General features: G+C 48.0%; 1 protein-coding gene across 1 annotated transcript; it reads left to right on the forward strand.

The window, feature by feature from the left end:
* Nucleotides 1-14053, forward strand: GP2 (glycoprotein 2 (zymogen granule membrane)). The gene is made up of 11 exons (XM_004691735.2): nucleotides 1-30; nucleotides 1253-1382; nucleotides 3950-4390; nucleotides 5245-5355; nucleotides 5972-6183; nucleotides 6631-6779; nucleotides 7871-8116; nucleotides 9037-9199; nucleotides 10139-10223; nucleotides 11415-11459; nucleotides 13756-14053. The coding sequence occupies exons 2-11, from the start codon at nucleotides 1280-1282 to the stop codon at nucleotides 13812-13814; spliced, it is 1614 nt and encodes a 537-aa protein (XP_004691792.1). The 5' UTR covers nucleotides 1-30; nucleotides 1253-1279; the 3' UTR covers nucleotides 13815-14053.
* The last annotated feature ends 200 nt before the right edge of the window (nucleotides 14054-14253 follow it).

Below are 14253 nucleotides of genomic sequence, written 5' to 3' on the forward strand. Positions count from 1 at the left end.
AGAAGGATCACTCTATATTCTGACTCCAAGGTAAGTCCTGCTTCAAGACCCAACAAGACTTTGTTTTCAGTGTGTGTGTGTGGGGGGGGGGGGTTCTCCCTCACACTCAACTCCCTAGACTTGCTAGTGTTGTCTATTTCTGGAAACTTTCAGAACCAGCAAGGAGTTTAGGGCTTGGCCCTTGGTCAAGTACTCCAGATACCCCTCCAGGTCCAGCTCTGATCCCAGCTGCCTGCTGACTGCTCCATACCTAAAGATGTCCTTGCACCCTAACCCCCAGACACCAGCAGGAAGATGGGTTGTCTCTACTTAGGATATTATCTCTCGGAATTACCAGCCCTGGGTGTTCTGTAATATACCGTGACATCCCTTCCAGAAACAGATCTCAATCTTCAACTGAAGTCTTCCTGAGGAGATAAGAAATCATCCAATGACTTGCCCAGCTGAGGAAAGATTTTCCCAGAAGAGGAAATGTTATTAATTTGAGAGTTGGCAGGACCTTCACGCCGCTTTGTTTCTACCCACACTGACCTACTCACTCATCTCTTAAACCTTTATTGAGTAGCCACCGTGATAGGAAAGCTATAAAGAGCTTAGTCTGATGTGGTTCCAGCCTCACAGGAATCTACCCATAGAGGACACTGCAGGGGGCTTCAGAACCATGGTCCCCAGAACCATGGAGGGGCAGCTTGCACTCTTATGTAGGTATTCACAGCACCAGAAGCTTGCCCTCCATTCAATCTCCAAAAGCTTCTATCGCAACCTGAGTAAGAATCCATCTGAGACCTTCTAGGACATTCTGTATTGGCAGCCAGTTCTAAGCTAGACTATGGCTTTCCTGTCAACCTCACCCCCTTGGCAAGAGATGTTGGCAATAGCTTCTCCATTGACCCTAGTTTATTTCCGTAAGTCATGCCTGCTTTGCAACAATACAGCCCTTCAGGAAGGCCGTCATGGGTTCATTTCTGAGAACCTGGGTGGGGGACCTTACATAAGTTATTTAATTTTCAACACTGTGCCTACACATATGAGACACTCAGTAAATATTTCTGGGCTCAGCTACTTCCTCTTTGACATGGGGACAATAATAGGACCTTCCCTGGGGAGTGATTGAGAACCTTAAATGAGCTAAGGGATGCAAGGGGCTTAGTAGAGAAATGATACTGAACTGACATGTGTCTCATCTTACCTGGTTCCCAGTGGAGCCATCTCCAGCCATCCAGCTCACCTCTGGCTCTTTCCCTTCCTGTAGCTGCATGGAGAGTCTGCATACCGCTGAATGAGGTGTGTGTCTTGGCTCATGGAAAAGATGGGGGGCTCTTCTGTTCTGTGGCTGGCCTTGGCTTCCTGCATTCTGGCCTCAGCACCCACGCAGCAGGAAGGTGAGTGTTCTGTCACCTGGTGTCACAGAGGCCCCAGCCATCCCTGGGGAGTGAGAAGGGGCTCAGGGCCAGTGAAAGGGGTATGGCTAAAACAATGACCCAGAAGCTAGAGTCAGGGGGACACGGTAAGTGGAGAATTAAGTCAGTCTCTTAGAATCAAATTGGACATTCTCCCAGAAAGGATGATCGGAGCCAGTTAACATCAATTAACATCACTTCCCATATGAGATCTGGGGGGGGGGGGGAGGATGAGGGCTCCAGGAATCATGAGGACATGGATTATCCAGGCTCTCTGTATCCTTTTCTTAGCAAGTGCCTCTTCCTCCCTCCAAACCAGTTTGCTCATCAATGAGACAAACTAATTAGATTTGGTCATCTCTCTGTGGTTCTTCCAAAGACCTATGGCTTGGGCATTTAGGAACTTGTAAGGAGGGTTCTGGGCTAGACACTAGAATGGAAATTTCGCATCATCCGCAGGGAGGGTTGTAGTGGCGAGGAGGGAAGAACCCGTTCATACCTTCTCTTGGGAAAATACAGGGTGATCAGAAAACAGTCCAAGAATAACATACACAGCAACTCTGTTCCCTCAGGCAGGAGCATACATAAGCAAGGCTTGCAACCTCTTTTTCTAGAAGTCCCTCTGAGTCATAGTAAGAAAATGGGGTGCTGAGTGCACCTTAGCTTATCATCCAGGCACCCACTGCATTGAACAAATCAGAACTAGAGAACTAACTTGAACTCTTGTTAGCTCCCAGATGCTGTGCCTGACATTTTACACATATCATCTCATTTCTCCTCCTTGATCTGGGCTTTATTTCACAACTTAAGGTAAATATATCCCAGATGACTGTGGGGGTGACTGGTTAACTCTTAAACTACTTTTGAAGGATATATATGTATGTATATATACATATATATCCTTCAGAATATATTTCACACACACCCCCATGGCTATTAAAGCATATAACCAGTACATCATCCCTAGGACAGCAACAGATATTATTCCTTAGGATGAAATGACTCTCTAGAGACAATTACTGAACAAAGATATTTCGTACATAATAAGACAGAGCACTGGTGTGGCAAATGTTGCCACGGCCATAGCAATGCACCAAATTTGAGACCAACTAGCTCACAGGTGTTATTTTGTTGATGAGTCTCAGGGGAATTCACCATCTGCCAAGGTCAGCCAGCTAGCAGGTGCTGAAGTGGATTTAAACCCAGCCTGATCAGCTGTTCTCTCTCTCCTTCTCCCTCCTTGCTGCTTCCCACGCCAGCCAGTGCCTGAATCTGAAATTCTGTGATTAGCAACTACACAGGGTCCCTTTGAGCCAATGATTCAGTGGGGTGCATTTGCCCTCCAGGGGAGTTTTGTCAAAGCCTGGAGTTTTGGCAAGCGGGACAGTGCTACTGGCCTGCCACGGAAAGAGCCCAGAATGACTGTTAAATCCCTTCGAATGCACAGAATGATCCCCCATAACAGGGAGATGAGCACAGGACACAGTACTGAGCCTGAGAATTCCTGAATAAGAGCTATAACTACTGATAAAGGGAGCTCATCTGGGAAACATTAAATTAAAAAAAAATCAAGACAAAAAAAATCTGCAGAACACCAAACACATTTTTAATTTTAAAATAAAAACCTATATTTTAAACATCTGCCTAGAAAGGACTGGAAGATGATACAACACACTGTCGGTTACTGATGGGGAGAGAATGTACTTGACTACTTTCACAGCCCCAGGGGAAGTTCAACATGACTGACACCCCCAGGGCTGTGCACCAGCAGAAATGCTGCTGAACTTCCCCTGGGGTTGAGCAGTGAGCCTTGTGCGACCGACTGTACATGTGATCCCGATCGACCGAGAGTTACTCTTCCCATTCTAAATGTAAGGCAGGCTCACTGCAAAAAACCCTCAAACTTCTGAAATGATAGGATAGAAACGAAAGCTATCTTAAGTCCATTCTCTCCCCAGCAGAAACTGGAAACATGTTTTATCATCTTCTAGTCTTTTCTAGGCAGATGTTTACTGGTGGCACAGTGGGTTAAAACACAGCACTATGAAGCTGTCCGCAGCCACTGCAACACGAGTTCGAAGCCTGGCCAGCAAGGTGACCCGCATGGCACAGCAGACCTCTCCTGTCTTGTCTGCTGCTCCCCTCAGCAGTGTATTTCCGTCCATCTGCCTGTCCTGTTCCCCACTCTGTCTCTGGTGAATTCTCTCACCCCCCCACACCTCTGGCCTGTATTCCAGATCTTGTATGCAGAAATAAATAAATCTTAAAAAAATAGGCTTTTACTTTAAAATAAAAATGGGTTGGATCCTATACAGTTTTTCCCCCTTGCATATCTTTCTAATTTACACTCAGGCCTCCCTCATTGACTATAAAATCCCACGGACAGCTTTATTATTATTCTGACCCCAGAGCTGATGTTTAATGAATGGACTGTGTGCCTCTTGTATGTTTAGCATCCTAAGCACATCCAAACCAGAGCGTGTTGGGGAGAGAAACACCGTCTAGGCGCTGGGCTGGCTCAGTTAACAAAAGCACACTTCACTTCCCAGGTTCCAGAAACTGGGCGGAGGCCAGCTCCTATGGGTTGGACATGGACTGTGGAGCCCCCGGCACCCCAGAGGCCCACCTCTGCTTTGACCCCTGCCAGAATTACACCGTCCTGGACGAACCCTTCCGAAGCATAGAGAACGCAGGAGAAACCATAAGCTGTGACAATACGCTGTTCGGCTGGTACCGCTTTGTGGGAGAAGGAGGAGACAGAATGCCCGAGACCTGCATCCCACCGTTCCGATGCCAGGCGGCCTCTCCCATGTGGCTCAATGGGACCCACCCCTCCGTCGGGGAGGGCATCGTCAACCGCACAGTTTGTGCCCACTGGAGTGGCAACTGCTGCTTATGGAAGAGCCAGGTGCAGGTGAAGTCCTGCCCGGGCCAGTACTATGTGTACCACCTGCATGGCACCCCAGAATGCGATCTGAAGTACTGCACAGGTGAGCAGAAAGCACCCCTGGCAGCTGCAGGGCAGGGCTGCCGGGGAAATGCCAGGGCTCGGGGGGGTGAGGCGGAACTGTGGGGATCTAAGTAAACCACCCCCCACCCAGCGCCTGGCCATCAGCGCCCAGAGGGAAACTGTCCCAGTGTCAGGGCCATCCTGTGTTTCAAGGCAAGCCCAAAAGTCAGATTCAGAGGTGTAAACACACGATGGATGGGTGTTAATTAACAAGGCCTATGTAATTATTAGTCCCTATGTGTAGGGTCACAGTGAGGCTCAGGGTTCATTTGGGCAGTTTAATTGAACTCTCTACATGTCAGGTTTCTCATCTGAAAAAAAAAATGGATCATGGCAACAACATGGGTGATGTACAGTGCTGATCATGGCCTTATGCCGATCCTGAGGGCTTCAGGTTCTTAACTCATTGACGCTTCTAGTCAACACAAAACAGGCACTATAGTAACGACCCTCAACGGAGAGGCTTGGGGCACAGTGAAGCACAATGCAATGTGCCAACATCACAGAGCAGAGCTGTGGACACAGGGCCCCTGGCCCCATAATCCACATGATCCCCCCATGCCAGCCTGCCCCATGCAGCCAGCAGGGCATGTGAAAGAGCCAGCACATGGCAGGGGATCAGAACAGCGCCTACCACTGGTTGGTCTTAACAGGGCAGCTTCAGGGCTTTTACCTGGCCCCGTGAGAAGTCAAGAAATCTGAGTCTGAGGCTTGATCTTCCCACTAAGAATCATGGTGAACTGCTCCCTGGGGCAGGATTGTGCCCTGGGCCTTGATGGTATCAGGTCCACCTACTCTGCTTCCTCATGCTCTGCCTTCACGCTTCACCCCCAGAGTCCGTCAATGTGTCAGTCAACTGTGACAAGACCTGTCGCCCAGAGGAGGAGTGTAAACTCTCTGGGGGTGTCTGGGACTGTTTCTGCAGACAGAACCTGGACAACTTTGGTGAGCAGCTGCGTGACCCTGGGCTGGGAGGTGGGAGGTGGGCTGGCTAAGAGCTAACAGACAAGAATGGGGGAGGGGGGTTCTCAGAGACTCTTATTTCTCTTGATTTACTTTCTAACTTCTCTGTCAGAATGCTAGCTCTAGAAGAGTGAGGTTTTGTCAGTTTTGATTAATAGTGTTAAACAGTGCCTGGCAGATAGTAGCTGCTCAAGAAGTTTGCTTTGGATAAACAGATGAATGACTGAGTCAGTGAATGAATACAAGAACGCTGAACCCTATTAGATGTATCTGTAAACCCGAGAAGGCATGTGCTTCTCCAGTGCAGATCTAGCTTTGATTCTAGCCTGGAAATTGAGACAGTCCTGTTTCCTAGGGAACCCACTTCCCCATATGAATTTAACAAGAAAGTCCTCAAAAAAAACCTGTACATGAGATGACTGTTTCGCCAGCCTCACCACAGCAAACCCAGGCTTGACTCCCACCTGAGTCCCAGATCTCTCATACTCAACCAGCTTCCTGGAGGGCCCGGTGACCTCTCCCAAAGTCAGGGAGCATGGTCTGTCTATTGCTTTCAGAGCCCCATCCACTCTATCTGATTCCCCTCTCAACTTTTCAGATGTGAAAGATTTGCAGCCTCAGCTGGACTGCGGGGCCAAGGAGATCAAGGTGTCAGTGGACAAGTGTCATCTGAAAGCCTTGGGCTTTGGGGATGATGTCTTTGCCTTCCTGAATGACCGGAACTGCAACAGCGTCATGCAAAGAGAGGAAAGGAACTGGATTTCGGTGACCAGTCCTACCCAGGGGGCTACCTGTGGGAGTACTCTGGAGGTGAGTGGGCTGTCACACCTTTGTAACCAGAAGGTGCCAGGTGGACGAGCAGGGCCTCTCTCAGTAGCTGTGCAACCTTGGACAGAGAAGCCTCTCTGGGCTTTTCCAAGGTGTGTGCCATCATACACTTTGGTCGACAAACAGAGCTTAGGGCAGGTTTGACGCTTGAGTTCAATAAAGGTAAGCCATGATTATGATGACTTTAATTAGGGGTGAGTGGAAGCAGTCAACAGGGAGGTAAGCAAAGTGGTCCGTCTCTTCCCAAGGGTCAATATCTTATTGTTCTAGTTCTAGTGTCTGATCTGTGATCCTCATTCCCGTTCCCACCCCTGCCACAGGGAGGGGGCCCACATACCTCCTTGAGGTCAGCAGCCACAGGGTGGTGAGGGTGGTGAGCTCCAGATGCTGCTACTCACACACACATATGGTCTTTTTTTTATGCCAAAGAAAAATGCAACTCATGCCATCTACAAAAACACCCTCTCTTTGGGCAATGATATCATCACCAGAGACACCATCCTCAACATCGACTTCCAGTGTGCCTACCCACTGGACATGGATCTCAGCCTCCAGATGGCCCTGAAGCCCATTGTAAGGTAGGCACTGGCCTCATCCCCTTGACATCGGTCACTTCAAGCACAACTCGTGATGCCCACCTGCCTCCTTCAGGAGCTTCTGTCCCTTTGCACAATGACCCACAAATCTTTGTTGATCACATATTAATGTTCAGCATGAACAAGGCAGACATGGAATATTTTGTGGATTTTAAAGGTCATCATTATGAAGCAATGCAGCAACATGAAACAAATATGCTTAGGAACAAGAACTCACAACAGAGGCATTTTTTTCTTGAGGAAGAGAAGCATTAAACAACTAATTATATTAATAATAATTTACAAGTGGGGTGAACCATGGAGGAGAAGCCTGGGGTGCTGAGAGATAAGGGAATGAGGGCCTCTGATCTCATCTTTGTGGAGGAGAGAGAGGATGGTGGGAGCGGGATTTAAGCGTAGATCCACTTGAATTAGATAAACATCACCCCAAATTCACCAGAAATAGAACCAAGTAGCAATTTGGTTGTGAGCTGGGGTGTTGCCCGTTTTGGTGGCTGCTGTATCACTGTGCCTAGAATGAGGCCCTGTTGAATGAGCTCTCTGGCAGTTCTAGACTTGCTTCTAGCTTCTTGGGTTGTCAGAAACCCAGGGTTGCCCTTACCATTCCCCTCCTTGCCTCTCTTGGGCTCACAGAATGGCAAGATTGGAAGTTTTCTAGTTCAATTTTCTAGTTTTCGATGGCATAGTGTTAGCTCCATTAAAAATAACAATAAAGCCATCATGTATGGTCGTATAATTGGCATTTCACCAAAATCGTGGCTGTAGGGAGGCAGTCTGCTGCTGAAATTGTGAACCCATAGAACTGGTCCCGAGCCCCACCCTACAGGGGAAGAGATGGAGTGACCACTAGGGGAGAGAAGAGGGGTGAGCCCTGATGCAGAGAGGAGTCAGTGGGAACCCTGGAGCCTCACTTCTCTGTCAGTGGTTTGATTTCAGTGAAAGACTGAAAAAAGTCGCTTAGGAACTAAAGATGTGCCTTTGCCTTCATAACCACACCCACATGTGGGATCCAATTTCCTTGTTCTCACTGCTCCAAACCTGCTTTTTCCCCTTCTTGATCTCCCTTTTCGCAGCTCTCTGAATATCAGCATGGACGGGAGGGGTGAGTTCGTCGTCAGAATGGCCCTCTTCCAGGATTTGAACTACACGTCTCCCTTCCAAGGCACAGAGGCTGTGTTGTCTGTAGAATCCATGCTCTATGTGGGCGCCATCTTGGAGAAAGGGGACACATCCCACTTCAATCTGCTGTTGCAGAATTGCTATGCCACTCCCACGAACAACAAGAATGACCCTTTGAAATATTTCATCATCAAAAACGGGTATGGGACAATGCTGGGGTTATTATTATTATTATTATTATTGTTGTTGTTGTTGTTATTATTATTATTATTATTATTATTATTATTTTGGCCTACATGGAGTGGGGGTGACCCTCTCACATCTGCCTGGAAATTGAGTACACTGGTTTAGCCCTTTTGACAAATCATTTGGTTTGGTATAGCATGTCCACCCACTTTGAACCAAGAATCTCTCTCCTGAATTTTAGCCTAAAGCACTGATGCAAAATAGGTCAGCAGGGTAAGGAAATAATAACTATTTTCCATTTCAGTACTCTTTATAACGTCAGCAGTAGGCTCACAGTTCAAAAATAGTCTAGTGGTTAAGTAATGAGGGACTATTATGCAGATGTTAACAAGAGATGGTCAATATGAAAACGGTATGGTAAGCACTATGGGACAAAATACTGACTGTTGTTAACTAGCAAAAACAAAGAGAAAACACGTGTCTATAGATGACCATACGAACCACACTAATAATACTCATTAGTATTTTTACCTCAGTTTAGCTACAGTGCCAAGCTCTCTGCTAAGTGGTATACATGCATTAGCTAATCAAATCTTATTCACATCAAACCACCGAGATGAGTACTTCTGTTTCTAATGTTTGAATAAGAAAGGTGAGACTCTGTAAGGTTTAAGTAGCAGGTTCATAGTCACTTAGCTGGAAAGTGGATCTGGCTAAAATTTGAAACCAGTTTGTCTAATTCAAAAGAGTGTGCCCCCCAAACTTAAACCAGTCTTGGAGGAAATCTGCAAGAATAGAGTCCATGTTGCTAATGAAGGGGATTTCATCTGCTCTGAAGGAGTTTTTATACTGGGGACAAATTTAAAATGGGGCAAGGGGATCAGGACCCCTGAGCTGCTCTAGAAGTTAGAACTTTGCCCTGTCTACCCCACAGCTGTCCAAATCGAGTCGATTCCACAATCTCCGTAACGAAGAATGGGATATCTTCAGAAAGCCAGTTCTCAGTTCAGATGTTCATGTTTGTTGGAAATTATGACCTGGTATTCCTGCACTGTGAGATTCAGCTCTGTGATTCTGATAATCAGCAGTGCCAGCCAGTGAGTATCATTTGGGGTTGGGCTATTCAGAACCTGGCATGGAACTCAGGACCTGGTAGATTCTCCATATGTATTTATTGGAATTGAAGATGAATGGAAAGAAAGACAGACAGATGGGAAGGAGGGAGAAGCTGAGGGAGGGGAGGGCTGGAGAAGGGAGGGGAGGGGAGAGGAGAGGAGAGAAGATTGGATAGATGGATAAAGAGATGAACAATTGGATGATGGGTGTGTGGAAGGATGGAAGGGAGGAAGGGAAGAAGGAAGGATGAGTGGATGGACTTCAATATCCCTAAAAGCTTACTTGTAAATTGTTACTGTGCCCCTAAGAGGCAAATCAGATGAAGACATCTGTCCATTAAGTTTCCAAGATAACAATTATTGCCTTGTGTGGTGCGTACGCTGTTCTCGAACTACTAAAACTTCCCTATGCCATATCTAATGTAGTTCTCACAACAACCCTTTAACGAGGTTTTTTGTCCAGGCCCATTCTACAGATGAGGAAAGTGAGCCTTCGAGCATCCCCTTGCACAGAGGTCAAGATGGGAGCGGTTGTGTGGCTCCAGTGCCCATGTTCTTGACCCCTATATGGTGCTGCATGCTAATTGCTGACTTTGTTGAGTAAAACTAAGTGCCTGCATGGTATAGACATGGCTGGTCTTCACATCACCCATAGAAAGCTACTCTTTAACAATAGAGAATGGATATTGTTTGGCTCAAATTGGAGAACTAAGAGAGAGTGGAGATGAACTTTAAACCTAGGTGTACATGACATAACAGAGAATTCCAGATGGAGATAATGGAAGCATCAGTTGGGGCCACAGGGTGGATGGGCCCAGTTCTAAGGACAGAGCTGCACCCCCATTCCACCCCCCACAGGTGCAGTCTGACAGGAGCCCTGCCTTTAAATTGTGACATAATGAGAATTCTCCATCCCTGCAGTCTTGCTCAAGAAATGAACTCCGCAATGAAATCACGTCCATCAACCCAGACCAGGTTCTAGATTTGGGACCTATCACTCGGAAAGGTAAGTCTCAGTGATAAGGCCAGCTGAACAAGGATTGACAATTGACCAAAGCTCCCTGCAGTCACCAACTTAAACACCTAGAGTCTTTCTGCCTGCTCAGTACCTCAGTGCCAGTTTGCCTTTCCCAGAGGGGCTTTGGGTGACGATATTCAGTAATGACCCCTTTGCCAGCCCTCTACTCCCCATGCAGGAGGCCAGGCTGAGCTCAGTGTCCATTGACTCGCTCAATCTTCCTCTCACTTCGCAGGTGAAGAACTGAGATTAAGTGATGTACCCAAGGTCACCCACTCGTGAGAAACGAGAGTTAGACTTGAACCCCAAATATGTGGGGTGAATTTAGCAGGTGGCCCTCAGGGTGGGTTGCCAGTGGGGTGATGCCAGGCTCAAGCTCAGTCTGTTTCCACATCCTGAGTTCCTTCCCTTGTTTTGATGTTCCCATGTTCTCGGCCCCTGTGGGGTATATTCTAACTGGTTTTCAAAGGCCAGTGACAGTATTTGGGGTCAGAGGTTGGGCAAGCTTTTCAATGGCTCCCAGAATTTTTAGCCAGCCTACCTGCAGTTTCATGATCGTGGTTTTTATTCCAATCAAAATGGAGGAGTTAAGAAGCTAAGAAGAATGAAAACATGTTTTTGTCCTAAAGAAATTAGGATGTAGTAGTAGCAATGAGGGTGAGGACGACGACAGTGATGATTTATGCTGGGTGCTAAGCCAAAACACAGCCTCTGGATTATCACATGGCATGTTCACAGTAGCCCAAGACATGGTCCCCAACACACCCCCCTTCTCTCAATGAGTAGGCTGAGGCTGTCTCATGAAGGAGGTTCTCCTGGTGTCCCCTTACCAAGCCTTCATCTTGAAGCCCCACAGGGTGTGACAGGGTAGCTGAGAGTCTAGGAGCTTCCACTTGGGGGAAGACAGATAAGATTCAAATCCCAGCGCTGTTGCTTCCCAGCCAGGCCAGTGTGGCAGGCCCCCTCCCATCCCCCAGCCTCATCTCCCATCCGACCAGTGGGGATAAGACTTCCCTCATCCGTTCAGGGCATTGAGTTTCAAATACGTGGCGTGGATTTAGCAGGTGGCCCACAGGGTGGGTTGCTAGTGGGGTGATGCCAGGCCCAGGAGGAGTGGAGCAGCCACGTGCCACACCACTGCAGCCTGAGAAAACTTGTGCCTTCTGTTCTTGTCCCCAGGTGGCCCCTCTCTCGGTCTCGTGAGTGGCAGCTCGGACATTGCAGGTACCCAGCCCTGTGGCTTCTCCACAGCCTCCCCTACGCGCTCTCCTTCCTCTCACTTGAGTGCATATTTATTTAGTCCCTTCTAGTGGCTGGCCCTGGGCTGGGAACTGTGGGGACTCAATAGACCAGACCCAGGATTGGCGGTTGAGATGCTCAGTCTGACTGGGAGCCAGTCACCTAAGTACAAATGTTTACCAAGCGTTTGCTGTGTCAGGCATCATTCTAAGTACTGAAGATGTAGGGTGAGCAAGACAGGCCCTCATGGAGCTCACATTCCATTTGGGAAACAGGCAATACAAAGGTGATTTAAGAATAAAAGAGGCTGAGGGGATAGAAAGTTACCAGATGGGCTAAGAATACCTTAAGTAGGACAGAAGTTTGTTTCTCTCAGACATAAAGAAAGTCCAGAAGTAAGCTACCCAGAGTAGTGGGCTGGCACCATGAAGTCATCAAGAATTCAGGCTTTTCCAGCTCACACCTCCACCATCTCCACAGTGTGGCATCATCTTCATAGACCAAGATGGCAGCGTGAGTGCAAACTCTCGTATTTAGGCAGCAGGATGGAAGGAACAGGGAAGATGTCCACTTGTATACCTCTGTTTACATCTCATTGGCCAGGGCTTAGTCAAATGGCCACACCTGGCTGCAGAGGAAGCTGGGAAAGGTATCATTATCCTTGGTGGCCATGTGCCCGGTCAATGCTGGATATGTTCTATTAAAAATACAGGAAGAAAAACCACGTGACTGAAACATCAGAAAAATTTTCAGAGGAGGTGACATCAGAACCAAGGAAGAAAGGAATCAGTGTGCAAATATAAGAGGAACAGGCCTGTAGGGAGATTGAACAGTTACAAAAACGAGACACATTTATAAGCAAGTAAGTCCCCAGTGGGTAGATAGTGGACAAGGAACACATTGAAAAAGTAATTAACCGAAATGGAAAAGATCAGGGAAGAGTGTATCAGGTGGTGACATCGCAAGGGAGTTTTGATGAGATAATTTGCATTTAAGTGGGAGGCAAGTCCGAGGAATATGTCTGGGACCAACACTATGACAATTACAAAGCAATACTATGACAATTTTGCTACCCTGAATGTGACCCGGATCAGAGAGCCCAGATATGTGGCCGTTACACCCATCCTCAAATCCCCAGCTAGATGACAATCGAAAAGTTTGCCAAGAAGCTCAAGACGAACTTTCTGCACTTGGTGCTGATTCTCTGAAATGCTCAACAAAATAGCACTGACGGAAGGGAGCAGTTACCGTCAGACTAAAAGCAGCTGAGAGCAGAGACCTCAGCCGCCTCACTTCTTCCCGGGATCTGGGTGAGCAAAGTGTCTCAACAGCCTGACTTTTCAATAGGGTTTGCAAACTATCTAACATCTGGGGTGAGTGACAGATTCTAGAGGCATCTGCAAGGAGAGGGATTCGCTCTGAGAGAGCAACCACCCACTGAGGGCCTGCAGGGTTTTCCCTGTGTGTATCTCCCACAACTATTTTTGCTTTTTCACATTTAATTGAACATCAACCTCTGTTTCACAGTTATAACCTGACAGCCATCCTTACACCTACTAAAATGATGAGATTCTTCTCTTCCCTCCCTTCAAGGACGTCAACAAGTCACTGTGAAATTTAGGGCACGGGGAGCGATTATGATCTGGCATATGGTGGAAGGGGGTGCAATGCTTTTCCTAGTGCCCCCCTCCCCAAAGCAAGGCCATTGTCACCCACAGTGCACGAACACCAAGTGTAAGGGAAAGTGCAGAGGCCTCCCAGAATCTCATTTTCAAAACTAGTGCTTGTGTGGTGTTTGCCAGGTGCCAGGCATTGTCCCAAATACTTGATAGGAGTTTACTCAAGTCTTACAAAAATCCCGAGATAATAGCAGCTAGTAGTACATCTTTTTGCATTCAGGGGGACTAGGGCAGAGAGAAACTCAGCTGGGCCTGCACAGCTAGTTGTAGAGCTGAGATTCTGGACTGAGGCCTCAGGCCTTTGTTACCTTGTCTCAGCCTCCTCAGGATTAGTCAGAGGCTAGTGCTGGCTTCTATGACAACTACTTCCTAGAGCTCTGTTCTTTTAGAGAATAGTTTATTGCCCACGGACTCCCCGGGGGTACAGTTCTGAGCCCCAGGTCCTATCTTCTGGGGACTTCGACAGCCCCGTTATCCCCTGCCAGGCTAGGCTTGCTCCTCGCCCTCGACACCTGTGTGCGCCAGAAGCGAGCGAGGCTGGTTCGCTTCCGTGGCTGAGTTCCAGAGCCAGACACCTGACACTCCTCTCTCTTGCATTTCAGGGACTCTGGCGACCTGGCCCATGCTGCTCCTGCCTGCCCTTCTGGCAAGGCTGTTCTGAGACGTCCCTGAGCATCGGCCTTGACACTTGAGTTCTTCCTCTGGCCGTGGCTTCCCGTCACCCCCTGGCTCTGCTGGTTCCTTGAGATCACAGTGCTAGTGTGACCCCAGGCCAGGCGAGGCTTGAGGAAAGGGATGAGCTTCCCTGGCTTAACTCTCTCTATGCCTCTGTCTTCTCTTTATTTTCCCCTTGTGTCAGGACCCCACTGCCTGTCTTGGGCTGACTTCCTCATTCACTAGCAAGACCTTGAAAATAAACCTTCTAGGTGTCTCTGCTCTAGCATGTGCTGTAACTCCAGAGAAGAGGTGTGAGGTTGCTGGAGGGTAGGGATGGGGATGACACCGTCCCGAGCGCCCCATTCTGACGGCTGATACGGCTGATTCGTTGAACAGGCTGATTTGCTTTCTCTGGTGTATTTCTGTCATGGTCTCCATGACCG

This window comes from Condylura cristata, unplaced genomic scaffold, assembly GCF_000260355.1.
Source record: "Condylura cristata isolate star-nosed mole 26May11 unplaced genomic scaffold, ConCri1.0 scaffold00032, whole genome shotgun sequence".
Lineage (NCBI taxonomy): Eukaryota > Metazoa > Chordata > Mammalia > Eulipotyphla > Talpidae > Condylura > Condylura cristata.